At 43.0% G+C, this 19787-nt stretch overlaps 2 protein-coding genes across 4 annotated transcripts in view; both read right to left on the minus strand.

The window, feature by feature from the left end:
- prr36b (proline rich 36b) overlaps nt 1-3988 on the minus strand; it is a 36640-nt gene extending 32652 nt beyond the window's left edge. Inside the window, exon 1 of the mRNA XM_076751666.1 lies at nt 3597-3988. The gene's annotated coding sequence lies outside the window, so the exon portion shown is untranslated. The remainder of the gene's footprint in view (nt 1-3596) is intronic.
- Nucleotides 3989-9392: 5404 nt separating this feature from the next.
- Nucleotides 9393-19710, minus strand: mcoln1b (mucolipin TRP cation channel 1b). Of its 3 annotated transcripts, XR_013078311.1 has the most exons (14): nt 19495-19710; nt 18262-18512; nt 17924-18085; nt 17382-17538; nt 16753-16834; nt 16537-16633; nt 16242-16341; nt 16023-16129; nt 15184-15333; nt 15002-15103; nt 14750-14872; nt 13912-14118; nt 13149-13359; nt 9393-13109 (listed from the first exon to the last, which is right to left on the minus strand). XR_013078311.1 is itself a non-coding variant. In XM_076752068.1 (13 exons), the coding sequence occupies exons 1-13, from the start codon at nt 19535-19537 to the stop codon at nt 13225-13227; spliced, it is 1716 nt and encodes a 571-aa protein (XP_076608183.1). In that variant the 5' UTR covers nt 19538-19710; the 3' UTR covers nt 9393-13224. The 3 variants fall into 3 exon arrangements, 2 of the variants coding, with proteins under 2 accessions (XP_076608183.1, XP_076608184.1); XM_076752068.1 differs by having other exon boundaries at nt 9393-13359; XM_076752069.1 differs by lacking the exon at nt 14750-14872 and having other exon boundaries at nt 13100-13359.
- Between the last annotated feature and the right edge of the window lie 77 nt (nt 19711-19787).

The following is a 19787-nucleotide window of genomic DNA, read 5'->3' on the forward strand; positions in this document are numbered from 1 at the left end:
GATGATGCGTCTTTACGGCAGCATGCAAATACACCGAGACACAGTCGAGTTAATTATCAGCAGGAGAAACTGATACGTCAGAAATAAATGGGCCTCTACAGCTGCCTATGGTAAAGGGAGTTTAGCATTCTGTCAGCACGAGTGTCTGGTACAAATGCCTACCATTCCACACGTGGCTATGGTGAGTGCAGGCTGGGTTGCCTCTGACATAATCTCAACCACATCAGCCACTGGGCCAGACCAGCCGACATACAGTAATGTCAATGTAGAAATGGAGCCTGTGACACAAATATCTGTGAGCCACAGGTGGGAGAGCAAACCTAATGATTGGCCAAGCAACCGGCCTTTTTGGCCCCATTTCTAACATTTCCGACGCTGAATTATACCTAACAACCAGGCACCGCTAATACATTGTGTCATGAAAAATTTGGTCTTGAAGCCTAGCAACAGGGCTGTGAACCATGTCTATTATCCATCCTCCCACCAGAGGAATTCAGAGCGTCCAAACACAGCAAATTACTGCAGCTGCTGGCATATACAGCCTCAAAACCACACCGCCAGTTGCCAACTGTGTGCCCTGACAACTGTGACAACCAAAGCTGCTATCATGACTGGAAGCACGGACAACAGCAACGTTTATCGCTGCTTTATCTTCACTGTTGTGCCGGAGGCAGTTTCCTCAAGCCTCAATCACCCAGAAACCAGAGAAAGAAATTCAGTTAAACATCCAGCTTCTGTTTGTATTTTGATAATCTTTGAACAAGAAACTATTGTGCTGTTGTCGCCACAGATTAAAACAGGGCAAGAGATGACGGTGGTAATTTTTAATTGCACAGAGAAGTGCAGCGGTCACGGGTTGAAGCTGAAAAAAAGCCTTGATGACCAGAGGCACAGGCTTGCCCTTGTCACAATTGAGAAGTTCAGAGCTGGGGGGGGGTTCTGACTCACACACCCACCCAACACCAGTCCTTAGGCTAAGGGTAAGCTGACACACAGGTCTATTAAAGGGACAATCATCTCCGCTCTCAGGATGGTGGCATGGGTCGAGAGGCCAGCTGGGGGCAAAGTAGGTTATTAGAATTTAAATTGCCCTAAAATATGAGCTTATGAAAGACTTTCTATGTGAAAAGATTCTGTGGCAATTTCCAGGCATGTTTTGCACAGAATAAAGGCAGTAGAACAGGAACGTTATTATACTGGCTCCTATTCTTGTGTAGCTGTTAGAACAGCGACTAAGGACTGTTCATTCACCATTATTAATTAACTGAATGGAGGAGGCAACTGACACTTATCTGCCAACCACGTTCTCAATTAATTTATTAATCATTTTGTCGATAAAATGTCAGAAAACAGTGAAAAATGCCCATTTTAATTTCCCAGAATCAAAGGTGGCAGCAGTCCAACAGTCGATACATATTCAGTTTTTTTTTTTTTATATCTAACAAAGAAAAGCATCAAATACTCCAGTATTAGACCAATGAATGTTTGGCATTTTTGCTGGAAAAAAAAAAAAAATGACTAAAGCAATTAATCAATAATCAGAACAGCTGTAGATTAATTTTCTGTTAATCTACTAGTTGATTAATGGACTAATTGTTTAAGTTCCAGTTGATATGATAAATTACTGACAACAAAAAAGTTTGAAAATTAGCAGAAAACACAAATTTTAAGGCACCAGAGCCCAAACCTGAGTCAAATTAACTGATTATTAATTAGCACCCAAATTACAACTATTTAACAGTTTATCAAGCCAGTCATTGATTAATTTCATAGTATCACATTAGTATTAGTACCTTCATTTTTCTTAGTGTTTGCCCATGTGGATGGTTTCTGGCACTAGCAAAATGCTCTTCTTCTTGCTGCGATGAGGAGCTAACACTGCCGACACTCACACCCTTGATTCTGGCTCATCCACCACAGCGCACATGACGGCAAACAAAGTGACACATCCTAATAAAAACGCTAATAACAACAAAGAAAAGATGTAACTAGGTCCCACTCCACAATGGAAAGGAGATTATTGTAGCCATTTTTATTTTTTATTTTTTTTTCATAATTACAATAACCGGCTTCATTTATTCAAGTGCACTTTCTGACAAAGCTTCTCCACACACAAAACGCCTCAGGCAGTAATCCACATCCTCTAACTAATAAGCCTTTAAAACCATCTTAAATAACTTCATGAAAACAGAGTGTGGTTTTTAATGGCAGCTAAATTTAATTTCAGATGATTGCATTAGGCCGCCTGTCTGTCCTCCATTTCCCTGCCTCATCCACCAACACTGTGAGTCAGCCATTCTCTCATCCGTGCACAGAAGGGGGGGCGGACTAGCTGATGGCTTAGCCCACCTCTGACTTAAGAGTCCTGGAGTGTCTCCAATCCCTGCATGGCCGAGCCTTAAAAGTGCTCATATTAGTCGCCCTGGGATGCCATTTACTCAGGATGACATCAATACCTCGTGGTCGATCGCCACACATTATTGACCCACCCATGCCCACTGTGGCCACAAAAGATTGAGACAATTTATGTCACTGTCTGTGGCACCTCAGGGGAGGAGAATAGAGTTGTGGGCTAAGGATAAAGATTTCCAATGCGTGCATGTTTGCAGTTTATTAAATGCTCTTGGCCAGGCTTTGAGAGCTGGCAGTGTTTTCTCCTCCCCATTGTTCTACAGAGGGGAGTGTAATCTGTCTTGTTGCACTCACTCACCAAAAAGAGCCAGAGTCGGAGCAGCTCAGGGGCCTTCCAGCCTTAACTCTCACCCCACAATAGCCGATCACTTTTGGGGGTGACATTAATCACCTCTGATTACATGCCAGCTTGAGTCTGTGCACAGCCCTCTCAGAGACATTTGCACACTCCCTCCAAGGTCTGAGGAAATTATTGCTTTAACATGCCACAAATGCCCCTCAGTTATTCTGTTCAGTCGACGTGAAGAAGGGGTGACCATCTGCAAAATGATTAGCTCTAAATTCGCCGGCTTTTCCCCCTGAGGCGACTGAAACATTTCTCAGCACTCACACCACTTGGCCCATCACAGAACAATGGGCATCCGCGCTGGAAGATGGAGAGGGAGGGGAGACCAGGGGAAAAAAGTTCAGGGAGGGAAAAGGCAGACAAAATGGTCTCACAAAGAGGGAACACGTTGTGTCAGTGAAGAAGAGTATAAATAGAAGCGATTAATTTGTTTTAGGTTAGCCTAACGGGTCTGTTGAGCACTTCCAGCTGCCATGCAGCCTGCCACCGCCCCATCAGTCCCTTTCAACAGGAACCACACTGAATCTGAAACACAGCGGCTCATCGACTAAAAGATGAGGTGACACCAAAGCAAAACCTCTTACACATTTTCTACTGCGTATTTTACAGAAAGATTCATTCACTAAAAGAGACACCATAATTCCGATGCTCTGTTTAGTTAAACTGAGGAAACACGAGTAATAACACGATAAGTACAACTGAGACTCCACAGTCCAAAATGGTCGGTACACATAATGTTCATTTTTAAAAGTCGGTTTGGCTGAACGTTAATTAGCCTGGCAGTAGTTACTAACAGACATTAGCATGCTAGCTAAAGCTAAAACAATCTCGCCCTTACCAGTCAGTGCAGCGGCGAGCTAGCAAAATCCTCCCCAGCAACGCCCTGTGTTAGCAGAACACCCCGACTGAATCCTCGACTCAGGAAAAAAAACTGAAAGTGAGGCTGAGGATGGAAATGAAACCGGGAAGCACGAAAGAATATCGCTGAAGAGCAGAGCGAATCGTTCCGAGCCGACAGACAAGAAACTTCTGGGTCTCAGGCGCCGTTTCTCACAAGTGATGCGCGTTCACTGAAAGGAAGAAAAGAGGAGAATGACGCTTCACTCCACTCCACTCGCGCACACACACACACACACACACACACACACACACACACACACATACACACATACACACACACACACACACACACACACACACACCCGATAGTAAACCGGTGAGCGGATGGATGGACAAACGGAGGAGAGTACAGGGCTGCCGCTGCCTTCAGGTGCTGCTGGAAATGTCGACACAATGTAAGGTGTACATATGAAAGACTTGTGATAATTTTGAGCTGCCGCAACATTAAAGCTGGGGTATATATAATTTAGAATCATTTTTGTTATATTTGTTACAATGCTCTTTGCATTACAACTACAAAAAGATTAAGGCAGTAGGTCAAATGGGCTGACAAAAAAAAAAAAAAAAAAAAAAATCTGTTATGTTGTGGTTGCATGCCTGTGATAATAGCATCATTCAGGCTGAATGAAATGAATGGATGGTCTACCTGCCTGTCTTCTGACATACCTGCCAACCCAGTGGATTCTGTGCACTCATTGCTAACTTGCTAGCTTGACAGCAACAAATACTAACAACAGCCATGTTCTTAGTTTAGATTCATTATGATGATGTTAGATGTTTTGTTAGATGTGAATGAGATAGTTGGATATGGTTAGCAATGGCAATGATGCACTGGGCATATAGCGCAGTCACGTTACACACACCCTAAGCAGACTCTAGTTCAGCAGCTAACCCTGTAGCACAAAGCACACACCTACAGCGTTTAGCAGTAACTGCAAGGCCAGGCCAATTCAGACCAAAAGACTGAAAGGTAAGTTTGTGGTGACTGTTTTGCTTGTGTTCATACAATTGCTACATTTAAATATGAAGCTACAGCCAATAACAGGTTAGCATAGCCTAGCATAATGACTGGAAATGGGGAAACAGCTAACCTGGCTCTGTCAAATGTGTAAGTGTACTGTATTTTGGCAGGTAAGGGTTGCATCAGAGCCATCAGGAAGTTAATGGTCTCATAGACTAAAATGAATCTGTTAATGGACTGTTAATTCAGAAAAAAGTCAGCAGATGAATAAATATTGAAAATAATCATTTGTTGATGCCATTTGGTTTGTGATACTTCAATTATACAAGGCTTCCATGAAGTTGGGGGACTTGCCAGAGACAGATTTTTAGAGAGAGACAGCAGCAGAAGCCAAGATGTTGAACAACCCCAATGAGATCGTCAGGCTGAACTTTAGAAAGCTCCTCACAGAGCCACAGAAGACAAGTTACACCTGGTTATAGCTCTAACCATTACAATTGCTCCTTTAATTGCACATTTGTTTTGAAATATGTACTGCTAAAGCACAATATCAAGTGAAATATTAGACTTCCTGGACAGGAGTGGCCTAGCTGGTGTCTGGAGCTTTAGCAAAAGTGTAATGAAGATGTAGATGTGGATACTACAGTAATGCAGAGTGGAAGGACAGGGTGTAACTGGGGGGTCCTCAGTTCACTGGGGATCCACTGGGTATGCCAGTCCCCGGCTGCTGGCATACCTAATGGCATTCAGGAGCTATTAAAAAATGTTATCAGTTACACCTGTTTGACAAGTCTAAATTTCCACCATTAGAGATGTCTTTGGATGAGTTGGGATCCACCCTACAAGTTGTGGTTGTGACAAGAAAAATACATTTCAGTGGAGGAATGACGGAGAACAAATCAAATTTCATTAGTCCAGTCAAATGGGCAAACACTGCTATCATTTGCATAATGTTAATTAAGTTTGTGTGCTTCACCCTTTCTCTGCACTGCCAGCCTGTTAACTGGCAATAAATGGAGGGTGGAATGGTTGTTTAGCTTATTATGGCTGGCCTGGCACATCCTCACACCACATAAAAAGACACGTGTTACCTGTAGAGAACACAGAGGCCATGTCAGCTGATTTTAACTGGATTCTTGTATAAATTACATTGTACTATAGGCTCGTTCCAGATGGACACACAGTGGCACGGAATAACTATGCTCGATCACTATAAATGACATCACAGTTATCAGAGTTAATTTGTTTCATTTCAGAATTATTCAAAAAAATTTTCACAGCTCCCAACCTCAGAAATAGGAGGTTACTATGTGTCCTTGAAGGCAGCATTCACCACGACAGCGCGCCATGCTGAAACTGAAAGGGGTGAATAGCGAATAGCAGGGGGAACTCTGCTTTCTCTAAGCACAGCCAATCACCTCCCAGGCTGGGGGATTATTCAAATTAAGGATGATGTCACCTCTTGCAAGTCACCCTACTCTCTTGCCCGAGTTCCTCCCGGTTGTCTGTTGCCCTCCCTCTTAGGCCCCTGCACCCCCTTTTCTCTTCTCTTCAAACCCTTTTCTTCCTTTCTCCATGCCCGACTGCACACACACTCACACACACACACACACACACACACACACACACACACACACTCATGCTTTAACGGCGCTGCCCCACATGCATCAAGTTGCCTGCATTGTCTGTCTTCAATGTGACTGTTGCATCCAGAATTTCAAATCTCTTAACAGATTTCAGACCTGTTGATTGTAAAAAATGTGATTCAAATATTTATTTGAATGGGATTCTGGCCTTTCCAAATTAGGATGTATTTAAGATTGAAGGTCTTACAACTTTTTTTTTATGCTTCTTTGTCTTTAAAGTCAAATTTCCTGCAAGCAACAGACCATAGATGAGGCTGAGGGTGGATGCAGTTTAACATGTCATGTGTTTTCTCTCTGTCACAGACGTTGAAGGGCGTCTTTTCATGGCTTACGAGCTTTTGTTTGTGTGTGCCATGCTCCTCACCAAAACGGGCTGTTTCATCAGAGGCAGTCTGGGTGGGCATGCCGTCTGTCTGCCTGTCTGTCTGTCTGCTGCTGCTCAGCTCCCGGCAGCCGCCTGCCCCTGTCTGCATGAGCCAGGCTTTTGTGTGCTGCTCTGTTCTGGATGGGCTTCTTTTCATGCCGAGCCCATGGTGCACTCTTCTCGTTCCAAGTGCTGGAGAGGGGAGATTTGGCCCTGCATTGGTTGTTTGAGCTCAGGGTGGGAATGTATGGCACGAAACTGAAAACATACACGACACGTGCACCTATTTCTTGGTCTCTCTTTATCTTTCTCTGTCACATTTCCAAAGGAAGTTTTGTTTGTGTTCCTCTGGAGTGGATCAGTTTGGAGGGCAGCACCTACCTCCATTTAACGTTGTCTTATTATTGCTTGTCATGCCACTTGTCTTGCTTTCGAATCATGAAGGTCAAGCCATAACCACAGAAATATCTGTGGGATTAATCAAGTGATTCAAAGGATTGCTCAGACTTGAACGCAGTTGAGAATGATAACCCAGGTACTGTAGCTGTGTGAGGATTTCATTGTCTGAGCACGTGATCATCCAGCATGCGCATGCAGGTGTGTGTGCAAGTATATGAAAGACGTGGAAGGAGACCAGGAAGAGGGTGGGGACTCCGGGGGGTTTCGATGCGTGCTGGCTTGATTCTGATGGACGTATTGGCATGGTCAAGCAGGCGCAACAAAGAGAGGAAGGTGTTTTTTTTTTTTTCACACAGGCAGTGGTGTGCCACAGCGGAGACAGGAAGGGGCAGGGCTGTGTACCCCGCTGCACAGTTCCCGTGTTATTTATCTCATTGTTTTTTCCCCCCGGCCCACAGTCCAGCTGGGGCAGCCATAGCACAAAAGGGCTGGCGCTCAGTCAAGCCCCAAAACCTGGCCTCTAGTCAGGGGTCTGCTACCTTTGACGAACTCAACACATTAGTTATTTACAGCGGATGATACAGGCATGCTCTCATTGTGTTTCATGTAATCCAGCATGTACAGTCAGATTGTGCAGAGGTCTGACTCTCCTGCTCGTCAGCCAAGCCTCACAAGAAAAACAGCTGGCACTGAGAGACACACCCATCACATCAGACACAGTCGCCATCTTTTCAGATATTCACAAATTACCCCTCATAACATAATTGGCTTCAAAAGGCAAGAGGGATATTACCATGCATAACACTTCACACTCTAATAACGCTTATATCATTACCTTAGAAATGGGGTGTGTGCGAATGAATGCCAGGCAGATACAGGTTAGCACTCGTGGGTGCAGCTGCTGCTCTCTTTGCACAGCATGGACTCCCTGAAGAGCACAACGTGCCAGCACAGCATATCATTAACATGCAGGATACTCCCGCACTCACCGTCAGGCAACATGTGAAGAAGGACAATGCACAGGCCACATAGTGAGTGAACCTCATTAATGGACCATTGTCTTATACCTTGTATGTCTGCAGTGTGTGGACCAAGCACACAATACATATGTCTCCTCTGCATAGAATATGATGATGAGCGTCCTGCAAATGGAAATGAATAACTCTGGGATTCAGATTCTTGCTGGTTTTTATTCTAGTCATTTAATAAAGGATGCATTTCTGAGTTGCTACGTGAATGTAGTTAACTAGCAGAGGACACCAAGCCTCTGACCTACAGTATGTTTATTTTCCGTGAGACTGTTTAATCAGCTTTACTCTGAAACCTGATCATATTCAGAACAGACCAGCCAGTTCCTGTCAGTCTGATTCTAAGTGCTTTGTCTCTGCCCTGGTAGCATCCCTGAGTAAATAATGCATGCAGGTACTGAGGATATTGGACAGCCACACCACTCCTCTGTACTAAGAGGAGTGAGTGTGCACATATCTACCTTGATCCCATATGCTCTCCCATGTCTGTCCATTTGCATCTTCAGTCGTTTGGCTGGTGCAGCCTGACCCTGACTCTGGGTTCATTTACCTGGTGTTGAAATGCCGTTTGTGCTAATGGTAGGCTTGAAGGTTGTACTGTCTGCATTTTTTATCTTTAACGATGGCAACAACCCCCTCCCTTTCTTAATGTTCCACCCGTCCTCTCCTCCTCAAAGTACCCATGCTTTAGCCTCCTATCATTTCTTTATTGCTTCTGGATTGTATTGATTTCCTATGATTGGTTTCCTGGTTGGCGGCTGCAGAGAGAATCAGCTCTCTCCCTCTAGTGGTGCCAAACTACCACAACACACTAAGTGCTCATCAGCATCATGCCATCCTTTGTGTCGTACCACTGACTTTTCCTCTGATGGCACCATTTAGATGACATTGTGGTTTTGAGTGAAATGTGTCCAACAACTGCTGGATAAATTTTCATGAAACCTGGTACAGATGTTCATGCCTGCCTCAGGATGAATTGTCAGAGCTGTTCATTGTGCACCACCATCACATTGAATTTTCTCTGTGTCCAATTATTCAGTTTTGGCATCGCTGTTAGTCTTCAGACTCAGCTGTACTTTGTGTTTGGTTCTAATTAGCATTAGCATTAATCAGCATGATCAAATGATACAAATTTGAATCAGCATTTTAATATCGTCTATGTTAGCATTTTGTTCAAAGCACAATCATGCTTGCGTGTACATAAATGAAAACTGCATCAAGAGTTTGAGCAGCTGACTTTTAAAACTGCACACACAACGTGCCTGCTGTGGGACAGAAAACATATTTTAACCGGAGACACTCATTTGGCTCACTTATCTCAACAAACTTGACGCAATTTCAGAGTCTTTCCAGTTTATTTTGCTGACATGTACTTTCATTCAGAAGGCGACATCTTCACAGAAAAGATTCAATACAAATGATGGTAAAAACCTGTATAAGTTCCTCTTATACAGACATTGAGAAACTCCCTTTTTAGCACTTACTTGCTTCTTAAAAAATAAGTAAAATAAGTAACACAGCATACAAAATGTGAGGAAACAAATGTAGTGAGCAATAACACTGTCGCTACTAAATCAAAGTAGCATTAGAGAACCTTCCCACAAGTGTCAAGAGAACACTAACAGATACATAAACAGTACTTGGCTCCATTGTGCTGTATGGCTCCCAGGTGACACATTTAAATCAAATTAAGCTGTACATACCGCCAGTCTTCCTTAAGTGCAAAAAAGTGAGTGTACATTAACATTCATTAAAAGAAAACACATGTAACTGTAAACAATATCATTAATTTAACATGTCAGTGTGCATTACAAAATGTACCCTTTAGTCCTGAAACAAGTTTTGTGCAGTGAACATGCCTCTTCCACTGAACAGTGCCCTTTATATGTCTCCACGCAGCATGCTGGAATGACAGTACTACTTCAGTAAGTTTCTGTAATAAGAGTGATATTCCAAATATTCATTTTTCTTTACAAAGAGTAAATGAAGAACTGCTGGTCTATAGAGATGCCTTTGCTCGCTCACAGATTAAAAAAAAAAAAAAAAAAAGAGCCATTAGCCTTTGATACGTGGCTTCAATATCAGTGCAGAGTGTGTCTAACACATCATATAAAATACAGGCACAACTCTGTAAGCTGCCTACACACTACCCGACAACACAAAGCCAAAACACTTGAACTACATATTTGGTAAAAACTAACTTAAAGGTCCAGCGTGTAGGATTTAAGAGGATCTATTGGCACAAATGGAATATGATAATCAGATTTTCATTCGTGTATAATCACCTGAAATAAGTGTTATTGTGTTTTCATTAGTCCTACATGTTGCACTGACATGTTTGTACAGTAGCCCACAATGGACAAACTGAACACTGGCTCCTGAGAGCCCCTTTCACAGCCACCCTAAGTTCTCCTACATGCTTGAAAGGCAAAGGTCAGGTGAGGAGTGTTCAGTTGGCTGCAATCTGCAACCTCACCACTAGAGGCCACTAAATCCCTCACACTGGACCTTTAAGACAGGGATCTGACTTTTTTGACATCTTACTATAAAAATTATTAAATCCTTGAAACAGGGCTCGACACTAACAGCGAGAACCATAGGAAATGGATTTCCCAGCACACCTCCAGGATGAAAGGGATTTTTGTACATACGTATGCATTACTATCACTGAGCAACTGACAAACCGAACCAAGCGCAGACTACACCGTCCTCATGCTGTTACTGTAGTTGCTATCTATCACTCATTAATGTGGCTGATTCTGTGATGTTTTGGACTGCAGGGACGTTGCTAGGTACGCGTCCTGCGTCTCTGACACGTTACAATCTGAAAGGATGCGGTAAACTCACTATCAATGGGGGATGCACCCCATTTTTTCCCTGATAATACCACATCGTGAACAAATCATCAGATAGCTACTTAGCGGTCAGCAGCCAGTGGGCAGAAGAGTCCTATGGTGCATTCGGCTAATGGAGCTAACAACTAATGAAGCTTATAGAGCTTACAGCAAACGGAGCTAATAGAACTAACATAGCTAACAGCTAACAGAGCTAAACAAACACTGAGAATTTCTGTTCAGAGGAATGTGAAGCGTTACGCAGTGAACTGCAGTTTAATTTAACGACACGGCAAGCTTACAGTAAGTAAATGTACTGAAGTACTTCAGCTGAGTACAGTTTGGAGGTAAAAGTACTTTGAGTTTAGAGTTTACTGTAGTTCTGTAGTGAGGTACACCGCTGACGTGGTTTTATGACAGGAAGTGTATGTGCCAGTTATTGATTACAAAGTGCTTTCCATAAAATATTTCACTAACAACAAACTACTTTAGATAATAATAAAGAGACAACATTTTGAATTCTGAATGGTTTTTCACATTGGGGCAGCTAAAATTGTTTTTTGGGACAGTCCTGGGATGACGGTGGAAAAAATTTGAAACCTGTCTAGAAATCTGTCATTTTTTGAGAAGAAAAACGGCATGAAAAATTCCCAAAAACTGAAAAAAGGTGATAACTGCAGCGCAGTGACAGCTAGTTAAGGCTAGCCTTGTTGAACGTGACTTAAACACAGCCATTTAGACTCCTGGATAAAGTTGCACCTCTGTCTACCACTACTAACTAAACAGTATTTACTCAACAGGATAGTCAAAGAGGTTTACTCGCTGGTTTACTGAAGAAAGGCATGCTCATTAGCTGGCCTGCAGGAGACTGGAGTGCGAATGCCGCCAATCAAAGCTGCACATTTTCTACTTCTCATAGCACAAGTGTGAATTGAATTACAAGCATGCTCTGAATAAATACCAACCAACTCATATATCTTATATTTATCTATTCGCAAGAACACAGTGTGTTTTCTATAATAACACATCAAAATTTCCTGATGTTAAAAGAGTAGCTCAGGGCTCTGTTCTCGGCCCCATCCTGTGCCTGCAAAGGGGGCTGATCATTCTCAATCTATTAAAATAAAGGCCTGCTTATCTGCTGTTAAAAACTGTGTTTCATAATTTCCTGCTTCAAAAAGAATTTTAGTGTTACATTTGATCGTACCATCTCTTTAGATCAGGACATTAAATTACCCAGACCACCACTTCTTATCTACGAAATACAGCTAAAATTCTGTGTTTTATGTCCATGGCTAATGCTGAAATCCCCATTCACACATTTGTTTCATCTTGACTTGATTATTGTTAAGGTTTTGTTGTCAAACATGACTTTGCAGCCTTGCAGGGAGTACTTTAAACCAAAGGGGAAAAAGGCTCTGCTTTGTAGCGCATTAGCCTGCACAGTCACCTGGCTCTTTACAGCAGGAACAGTTCATACATATTGATGACTGAGTGGTATGGCTGCAGGGCTCGTCCTTCATGGTGAGGCCGTCATATCCCTCAGAGAAGGGCATGGACAAAGGGGATGAGGAGTGAAGAATGAAAACAGGAGTGGAGGAATAGCTTTGACTGAAAATGTAGGGGCTATTGCATATATACAGCAGTTAATGAGCGTTTTTCAGCTTGCCTAGCTGTCTCTTGTGTCTGTTCTACCTCTGCTCTACAGATTCAGAGGAAATACATATATTTACATAATCGAGAGGCACATCACTCCTGTCATCTATGTGGCTATGTGGACAATGAAAACTGCACATAGTGGGTCAGTCAAGTGGAAATTTGAATCCATTTTACTAAGTGGACCCTGTGTCCAGTCTACAGCAATGAACATGTTTACTGGCATTATGCGTCCAGTCATCAAAGCTTGAACAAACAGACATTGCAGGAAGACGCGGTAAATTATTCATACAGTACGAAAGCTGAAGCAGGTAATTGGGCTTGTGACTGTGCAGTGCGTTCTACTGTTCCAGCACAAAGTAAAATGCAAAATTCAAACACTGACTACAGAGGACAACACGGTCCAAGGTCAGTCTGTTCACTCTCAAGGCATTTATTGTCCCTGCTGGCTATCTGGAAAAAGGAGTGCAATTGCAGCCAGCTGTCACTGGAGTGGAAATATCGTGCTTTAAAGAGAGAAAAAAAAACCCATCAAGACTCCCTTGCCCACACACACACACTCACTCACACACACACACACACACACACACATACACACACACACACACACACACACAGTCACAGTCATACACTGCTTACTCCCTCTGTGCATCCACTTCCTCCTCCTCCTCCTCCTCCTCACCAGTCATAGCAGCAGAAGAAGGAGCATGAAGACCCCTCAGGCCCACGGAACTTGCCAGAGCTGGGCGTGTCCGTGCACTCTGCAATGAACGCGTGCAGATCGTTGACACGTACCTGCTCCTGTGTTTGGGCCTGTTGGAAGACGAAAATGTTCGACATACTAATCTCAGCACTGATTCACAACCATGTTTCATTTGAACAGAAAACTGTGACCATGCACGCTCTTGGAAGGGAATTAGAAAAGACAGAATCTGATGATGAGTGCTATACTGTATCTCACATGAACACTAAGTCCAAGCCCTGGGCCATTGTGTGGATCTGAGATTGAAAAAAAAAAAAAAAAAAACCCTACACGCATCAATAGTTCGCCTTTGTTCCAGCGCTCCATTTCTAAATCTAATATATTGTAATTGGTCCTGACTTCAGTTTTTTAAATCAAATAACCTTTTCATATTCTCAAAGGACCCCCAGGCAGCTCTTAATGGCACTTACAGACAATTCAAACCTTCCATCATCACTTGAAAGTTACTTTATCGTTTTAAACTTTCCATTGCTTCACCCAAAGCTATTTTTCCACCTGTCATGCTTCTTTTCTTTTTCGGGCTAAATGTCAAAAATTTGAGCTGATGATGGCTATCGGTTGACAATGCAAAGAATCAAGAGCAGAACTAAATGAAACCATACCATGATGGTGTCATAGGCTCCGGTGATGAGCGCAATGAAGAGGGACAGCACCATGTAGATGAAGAGGGAGATGAAGGTGTAAAGGTAGACCTGGCTGAAGATCCACACCAGCGTGCCGCTTTTCTCCATCTCAGCGAATGTTACAAACATGTCGTCTCCGTTGATCAGAGAGAACAGGCACTCCGACACCATGGACAGGGAGCGGAACTGTATGCACACATGAAATTAAGGCGAGCGATATTGATGCGGTATGTAAATGAGGAAATGGCACTGAAGCGAGAGGCCAAAGTGTTTTAACATGTAAAAGGAGTAGTTAGACATTTTGGGAAATTCCCATTCTTGCCAAAAGCTAGATGAGAAGATTGAAACCCCTTTCAAATAAATACAATTTAAATATTAGAGCAAGTAAGCAAATAAGCAATTTTTCACAAAATGTGAGACTTATTACTTTAAAAACAGGCAGTCCCATTGATTTTACTCATCATTTCCTCGTGCTTAGAAAAGCTAAACTGTGATAAAATGACAATTTTTGCCTTGTCCTTTATGAAATTTAACTTTTACAAATGTGTTTGTCGTCATGTTAGTTGCTATTTGTAAAACTGTGCTTTTTACCAGAACACAGTACACAATTATTGCAAGCAAATACAGTATATCCACACAGTGTGTTGTCATGATTCATATTTAATAAATGTTAATTTTCTTTTCTCATTAATTATACATAACTACAAAGATGATACGCTGGAGGGCATTTTATGTTAATCAGGTTGCTCTGACATGTCCTAATGACTCATGCCAGTTCATTCCTGGTGAGAAACACTGCAGAGTGTGAGTGCAGTACCTTGGTGTGATAGGGCCCCAGCACAATCCATCCACAGAAACAATAGCCCATATAAATGGCGGCTGCACAGCAGCAGAAGCGGATGACATTAGGGAAAGCAGCTCTTAGAGTCACGATCAAGATCTGCGAGATAAAGAGAGATGGAGGCAACCAGCAAAATACATTTACTGAAAAGCAGCACTGCACAAAGCAAAGCAGAAAAAGATGCCTCCTACTGACATCTTTATTTGTGTGTGTGTGTGTTTCACCTACGTTGTATTTCTGAAAGAAGCTGAGGTAGCGGATGACTCCCACCCACACCAGCAGAGTGGAGGTTCCCAGCAGGATTCCACAAATGTCATATGATGACAAATTCTGCATCACAACAGTGACATCATTCATTACCAGAAATGGAGAATTGTACTGAACAGTGATTTCTCTGTGTGTCACGCTACCTTGGACTCAATCCCAATTTTGATGAAGCTGCCGATGATGGTGAACATGTCGCTGATGATGAGCAGAATATACCAGCCGTTGATGAACTCCATTCTGTCGCCCCAGCTCACGGTGCGGCCAAGTTTGTGTTTGAAAAACTGCACATACTCCTGTTAGAGAGACGGAAGATGATTGAGAAGACGGGAAGCTGTGCTGCGTTCTGTTTGGATTTCCATCAAAATGTAACAGTGATATAAAAACATATCACTAACTAATATGTTATATCCTGCATCTTCAGAAGCACTTCCTCAAAGGTAAGGTCTGGTGATACTTTCACATCAACAAAGTCCACTACGAGACCAAAACTAACAATGAACTGATCCTATAACTGAGTATTATCTGTAGCCAAAGCGTGACAATGAGTCAAACTGTTGCACTGCGTGACACATTCCTTCATGATTAATTGCCAGACTGCAGCCTTGTCACCTTTCTGTGATAAAATATAATCATGTCGCTTTGTTTTTGCAGCAGTTTAAGAAGGTTCGCTCAAAAGATGCATCCTGCACACGAGGACACACGTGCAATGGTTACACATTATTCCAATGACCTACAGCTGGTGGTATCGTTGGTGTTGTGTGCAATGTGCAAGCAAAGGCAGGTGAGAGGAAGACTGTGCTACCAAGCGAACATGGATGTAAACAATGTGGGTTTCAAAACTCTATGTTTCACCATGAAACTCTTTGGAGCGCATTTAATTTCTGTGTATTCAAATCAGCAACATATATAAAGTCTGATTCTACTTAGAAAACAAGATGGAAATTTTGTTGTCACCAAGTAAAAGTTCGGTCTGCTGTCTTACATGCTGCAGGAGGATGCCTCTGAGGATGGAGCGCCCACACAGCAGCAGGGACAGCAGACAGACGAACGCCACCAGCACGTCGAAGAACACCCGTGCGTAGCTCTCCGCTGACACGGGTAAGGTAATTGAGGAAATTACAGATGAAACAGTTGAGATTAAGAGTCAGAGGAGTGAATATCTCCACAAATCATTACAGCTCATCCACCAGCAGTTACTCACCTTGTCCTGACACGCTGGTGTCTTTACATTCCTTTATGGACGCCTGGTTCTGCAGACTGATCTTCACTTTGCCGCTGTGTGCCCTGTTATCCATGACGATCTGATAGCAACATAAAGCAGGGTGAATACACAGCCTCTGAGCATGGAGATCTTTACACAACTCCACCAGTTTATCTCAATGTTTTGCTCATTTTAACATATAACTTGGAAAAACTGCAACTTCACAGCTGTGATCTGCACTGTACTGTGACGCAGGGAGTTCATTTAAACAGAAATAACAGAAGAGATGACTCACTGTGATAGCAAAGGTGTAGCAGTCAGGGATTTCATTGTTTATAATGGTCTGAATGTTGATGGCCTTCAGCTGGAAGTCAACTGTAACATTTATCAGCCTGGAGACAAATATGTGATAGAGAGAGACACAATTCAGTGTGAAGACCTAACACTGTAAAGAAAAGGGACATTTTTTTATTTAGAATGTTAAAAAAAACCAAACATAAAATCAACTGACTTGTAAAAATTGAGAGTGAAATTCTTATAGTCACTGTTTCCTGGAGCAGAACTGTAAGACGGTGGATTCAGTCCAATACAATCTGGAAATGAATCAGAAAATAGCATTAGAGGAACTAAGGAAATATCCCGTGGGGAAGTTTTAAGAGCACACAGAAGCATCTTTTTCCACATCACATGAAGCGTCAAGCTCAACCAAGCTTCCTCAAAGAGTCGCGTCGCCTTTTACTTGTCTTGCTTTATTTTTGCCATAAGGTTTGTCAGCCATTTCCAAAGGTCACCTCTGCCAAATCAGCAGGTGTATGCAAAAAAAAACTCCTTCCCTTAAGCAGAAACATCGTGTGTTGCTACTGAAGTATATGCAGGGAAAAAAAGCTTTTGTGTTGTGTTTTTGTGATAGGAACTATTTCCAGCCTTTGAAAGTAGGGCACAGTTGGAGGGCACCTCTTGACTTATGTGGAGCAGCAACACAATGACTCACTGACACAGTCATTTCCTTAAGGGCCCAAAAAAAAAAACTGGCACTGAATAAATAACAAGGCTGTCTGTTTTAATGTCAAATACCCCGGGAGAAATTTACCGAACACCACGGAGAAAAAAAAAATCCGAAAGTCGGAAAAGTCATCCTACCGCTGACAACATAGGGATCGATGTCAAAGGTGTCGTTGACGGGGTCGATGGTGCCCCTCCTGTAGTACCTCTGGCACAGGGACAGCGCGCTTCCGTTGAAACCGACACCCGACACGTATGCGTAACGTCCCAGTGAGATCTGAGGTAGAGCCATGTACTGGAGGGGAGAGTGGAGAAGTGGAGCGGAGAATTACAGCAGAATATTAAAAAATACAGAAGTGCACCTTGTAATGGGCTCATCTCAGGTATCACATCCGGAAAAACCTTTCCAATGTAAACCACGTGACACTGAAAGTCCCATCTGAACCACAAGAGTCGTTTCACCCAAGCTACAAAAAGAAACTGCATTTTGTCCCTCGCCTCTGGTAACATCAAGCCCTGCAAAAGGTTTTTCATCTTATATCCAGCAGATTTTGGGATGCACGGCATGCATAGGCTCATCCTGTTTAGTCTGTGAGAGAAAAATATTTTTTTTTGTACTTTGGTTGAATCGACCTTTCAGGCAGTGCTCTGACATGACTCACTGTATGTTATTAGGCTACCTGGTCTATGGCAAAGTGGATGTGGCTGTACAGTTGGCTCTGCGTGTGAACGGCCTGAGGAGCGTTGTCCTGATAACCCTTCAGGAAAAGGTGTCTGAATGCAGCTGTGTTTTCCTCCTTAAATGTCACCACCATCTGGTTGCTGAGTCCAAACAGCACCAACTGAGAGGCAGAGACAAAACAGATGAGCTTCAACACTCAGGCAATTGCAGAACATTAGTTAAGACTCATTTGGTGTAGAATGAAACAAACAGGATGTTCTTGGACTGCAGCCCGTCATGTTCTCATGTAATCTATATGGCATTTAACGTCACATCATAGCACCAAGCTGTACCCACCTGCACAGTCACAATGATGATTTTGAGCAGCTGCAGGCCCAGTTTGAACGGCTTGCGTCCTTTGGCGTGATACTTGTCACACGGGCTCATGAAGAAGTACTTGAGCTTCCTCCTCAGGGCCTCCTCCTCCTCCTCTTCCTCCTGCTTCTGGTGGGGCTCAGAGCCCACCAGACACGTGGGGCGGGGGCTCCCACCCTTAAGAAGATCCTGAGACCCATAGGTGGCAATGGAGGAGAGGAGCCTGTCCTTCTCTGGGAAACACACAGAAATCCATGGCGTTAGATAGCAAATAGACCTTAACCACGATCAGCAGTAATAAAATGCTAAAGAGGCACTCAAGAGATTTTGTACAGCACTTAAAAAAAAAATGAAAGTCAGGGCACTCACAAGAGTCAAAATCAAACCGAGAGGCTGAGACATCAAGTCTTTTAGTCATGAGTCAAGCTAATAAAACACTTCCTGTCATGCTGCTGGATGGAATCTTTCAGTCACAGCTGCAACAATTAGTTGAATAGTGGATTTGCAACTACTCTGATAACTGATTTATTGACAAATCAAATGAATTTATTGCCAAACATCCTCCCCATCTTACATTATAGTTAATTATATATCTTTGGGGGTTTTGGGCCATTGGTCAGACCAATGCAAACATTCGATGACCTCAACTTTGGCTTTACAGGGTTTGTTTTTCAACAAACAATGCAATGTTTATTTATTTTTTAACAGACCAAATGATGAGCAAGAAAATAATATGTCTCCTGCATGTTCACTTGTTTCAAATTTCACAGCCTTTAAGCTACAAAGTGTAAGATTTCAAGCCAAATAAAAGAATAACCCTGATGACATCATCGGGTTTATTTTCCCAAACCTCCCTCCAGAGCCTCGGCGGACATTGTTCATGATAAACCCAATGTCTCAGAGTCCCTATGTCCCTTTAAGCTTTGGCTCACCTGTGTCTGTAAATCATTCCCTAAATAAACGGGATGAGCTCGTATGGCACCATTGTTTTAACTGGAACCTGCTCAATGAGTGAAATGTGGTGCAGCTGGCGGATGTTTGTAACGTTGACATTAAGCGTTTCCTTTGTTAGACCCGATATTCATCACATCTCGGCATAATGGCCGCCGCCCCATAGAAATGAACAGATAACAGCATTAGTAAATGTAGAGAGAAGCACAGATTGACTGGCGCCATGAAGCCAGAGAGACAAACGTGGATGTTGTATTGACAAACCTGTGGCGCTGTCTTGGATGCAAGTGTAACTTGAAGATGCCATGGTGATGCTGAGACGATCACACGGGGACGATGAAGACGGACATTACCGGCACAGGGACAGAGCAGGGAGTGGACTCATTCTGTTAAAAAGTGTCCAATTTCACCGCACATCGAGGCTTTTGGGTGTCGCAGTGTATGGATGACACATAGGTAAACAGACCGCAGCTTCCTGGTAACCATGTGACTCGCGCACCACGTGACTGACGGCCGCGCTGCTGCTGCTGGGAGCGCGAGCTGAGCCGTGAGGTGTT

The sequence above is a fragment of the Chaetodon auriga genome, chromosome 16, assembly GCF_051107435.1.
Source record: "Chaetodon auriga isolate fChaAug3 chromosome 16, fChaAug3.hap1, whole genome shotgun sequence".
In the NCBI taxonomy this organism is placed as follows: Eukaryota; Metazoa; Chordata; class Actinopteri; order Chaetodontiformes; family Chaetodontidae; genus Chaetodon; species Chaetodon auriga.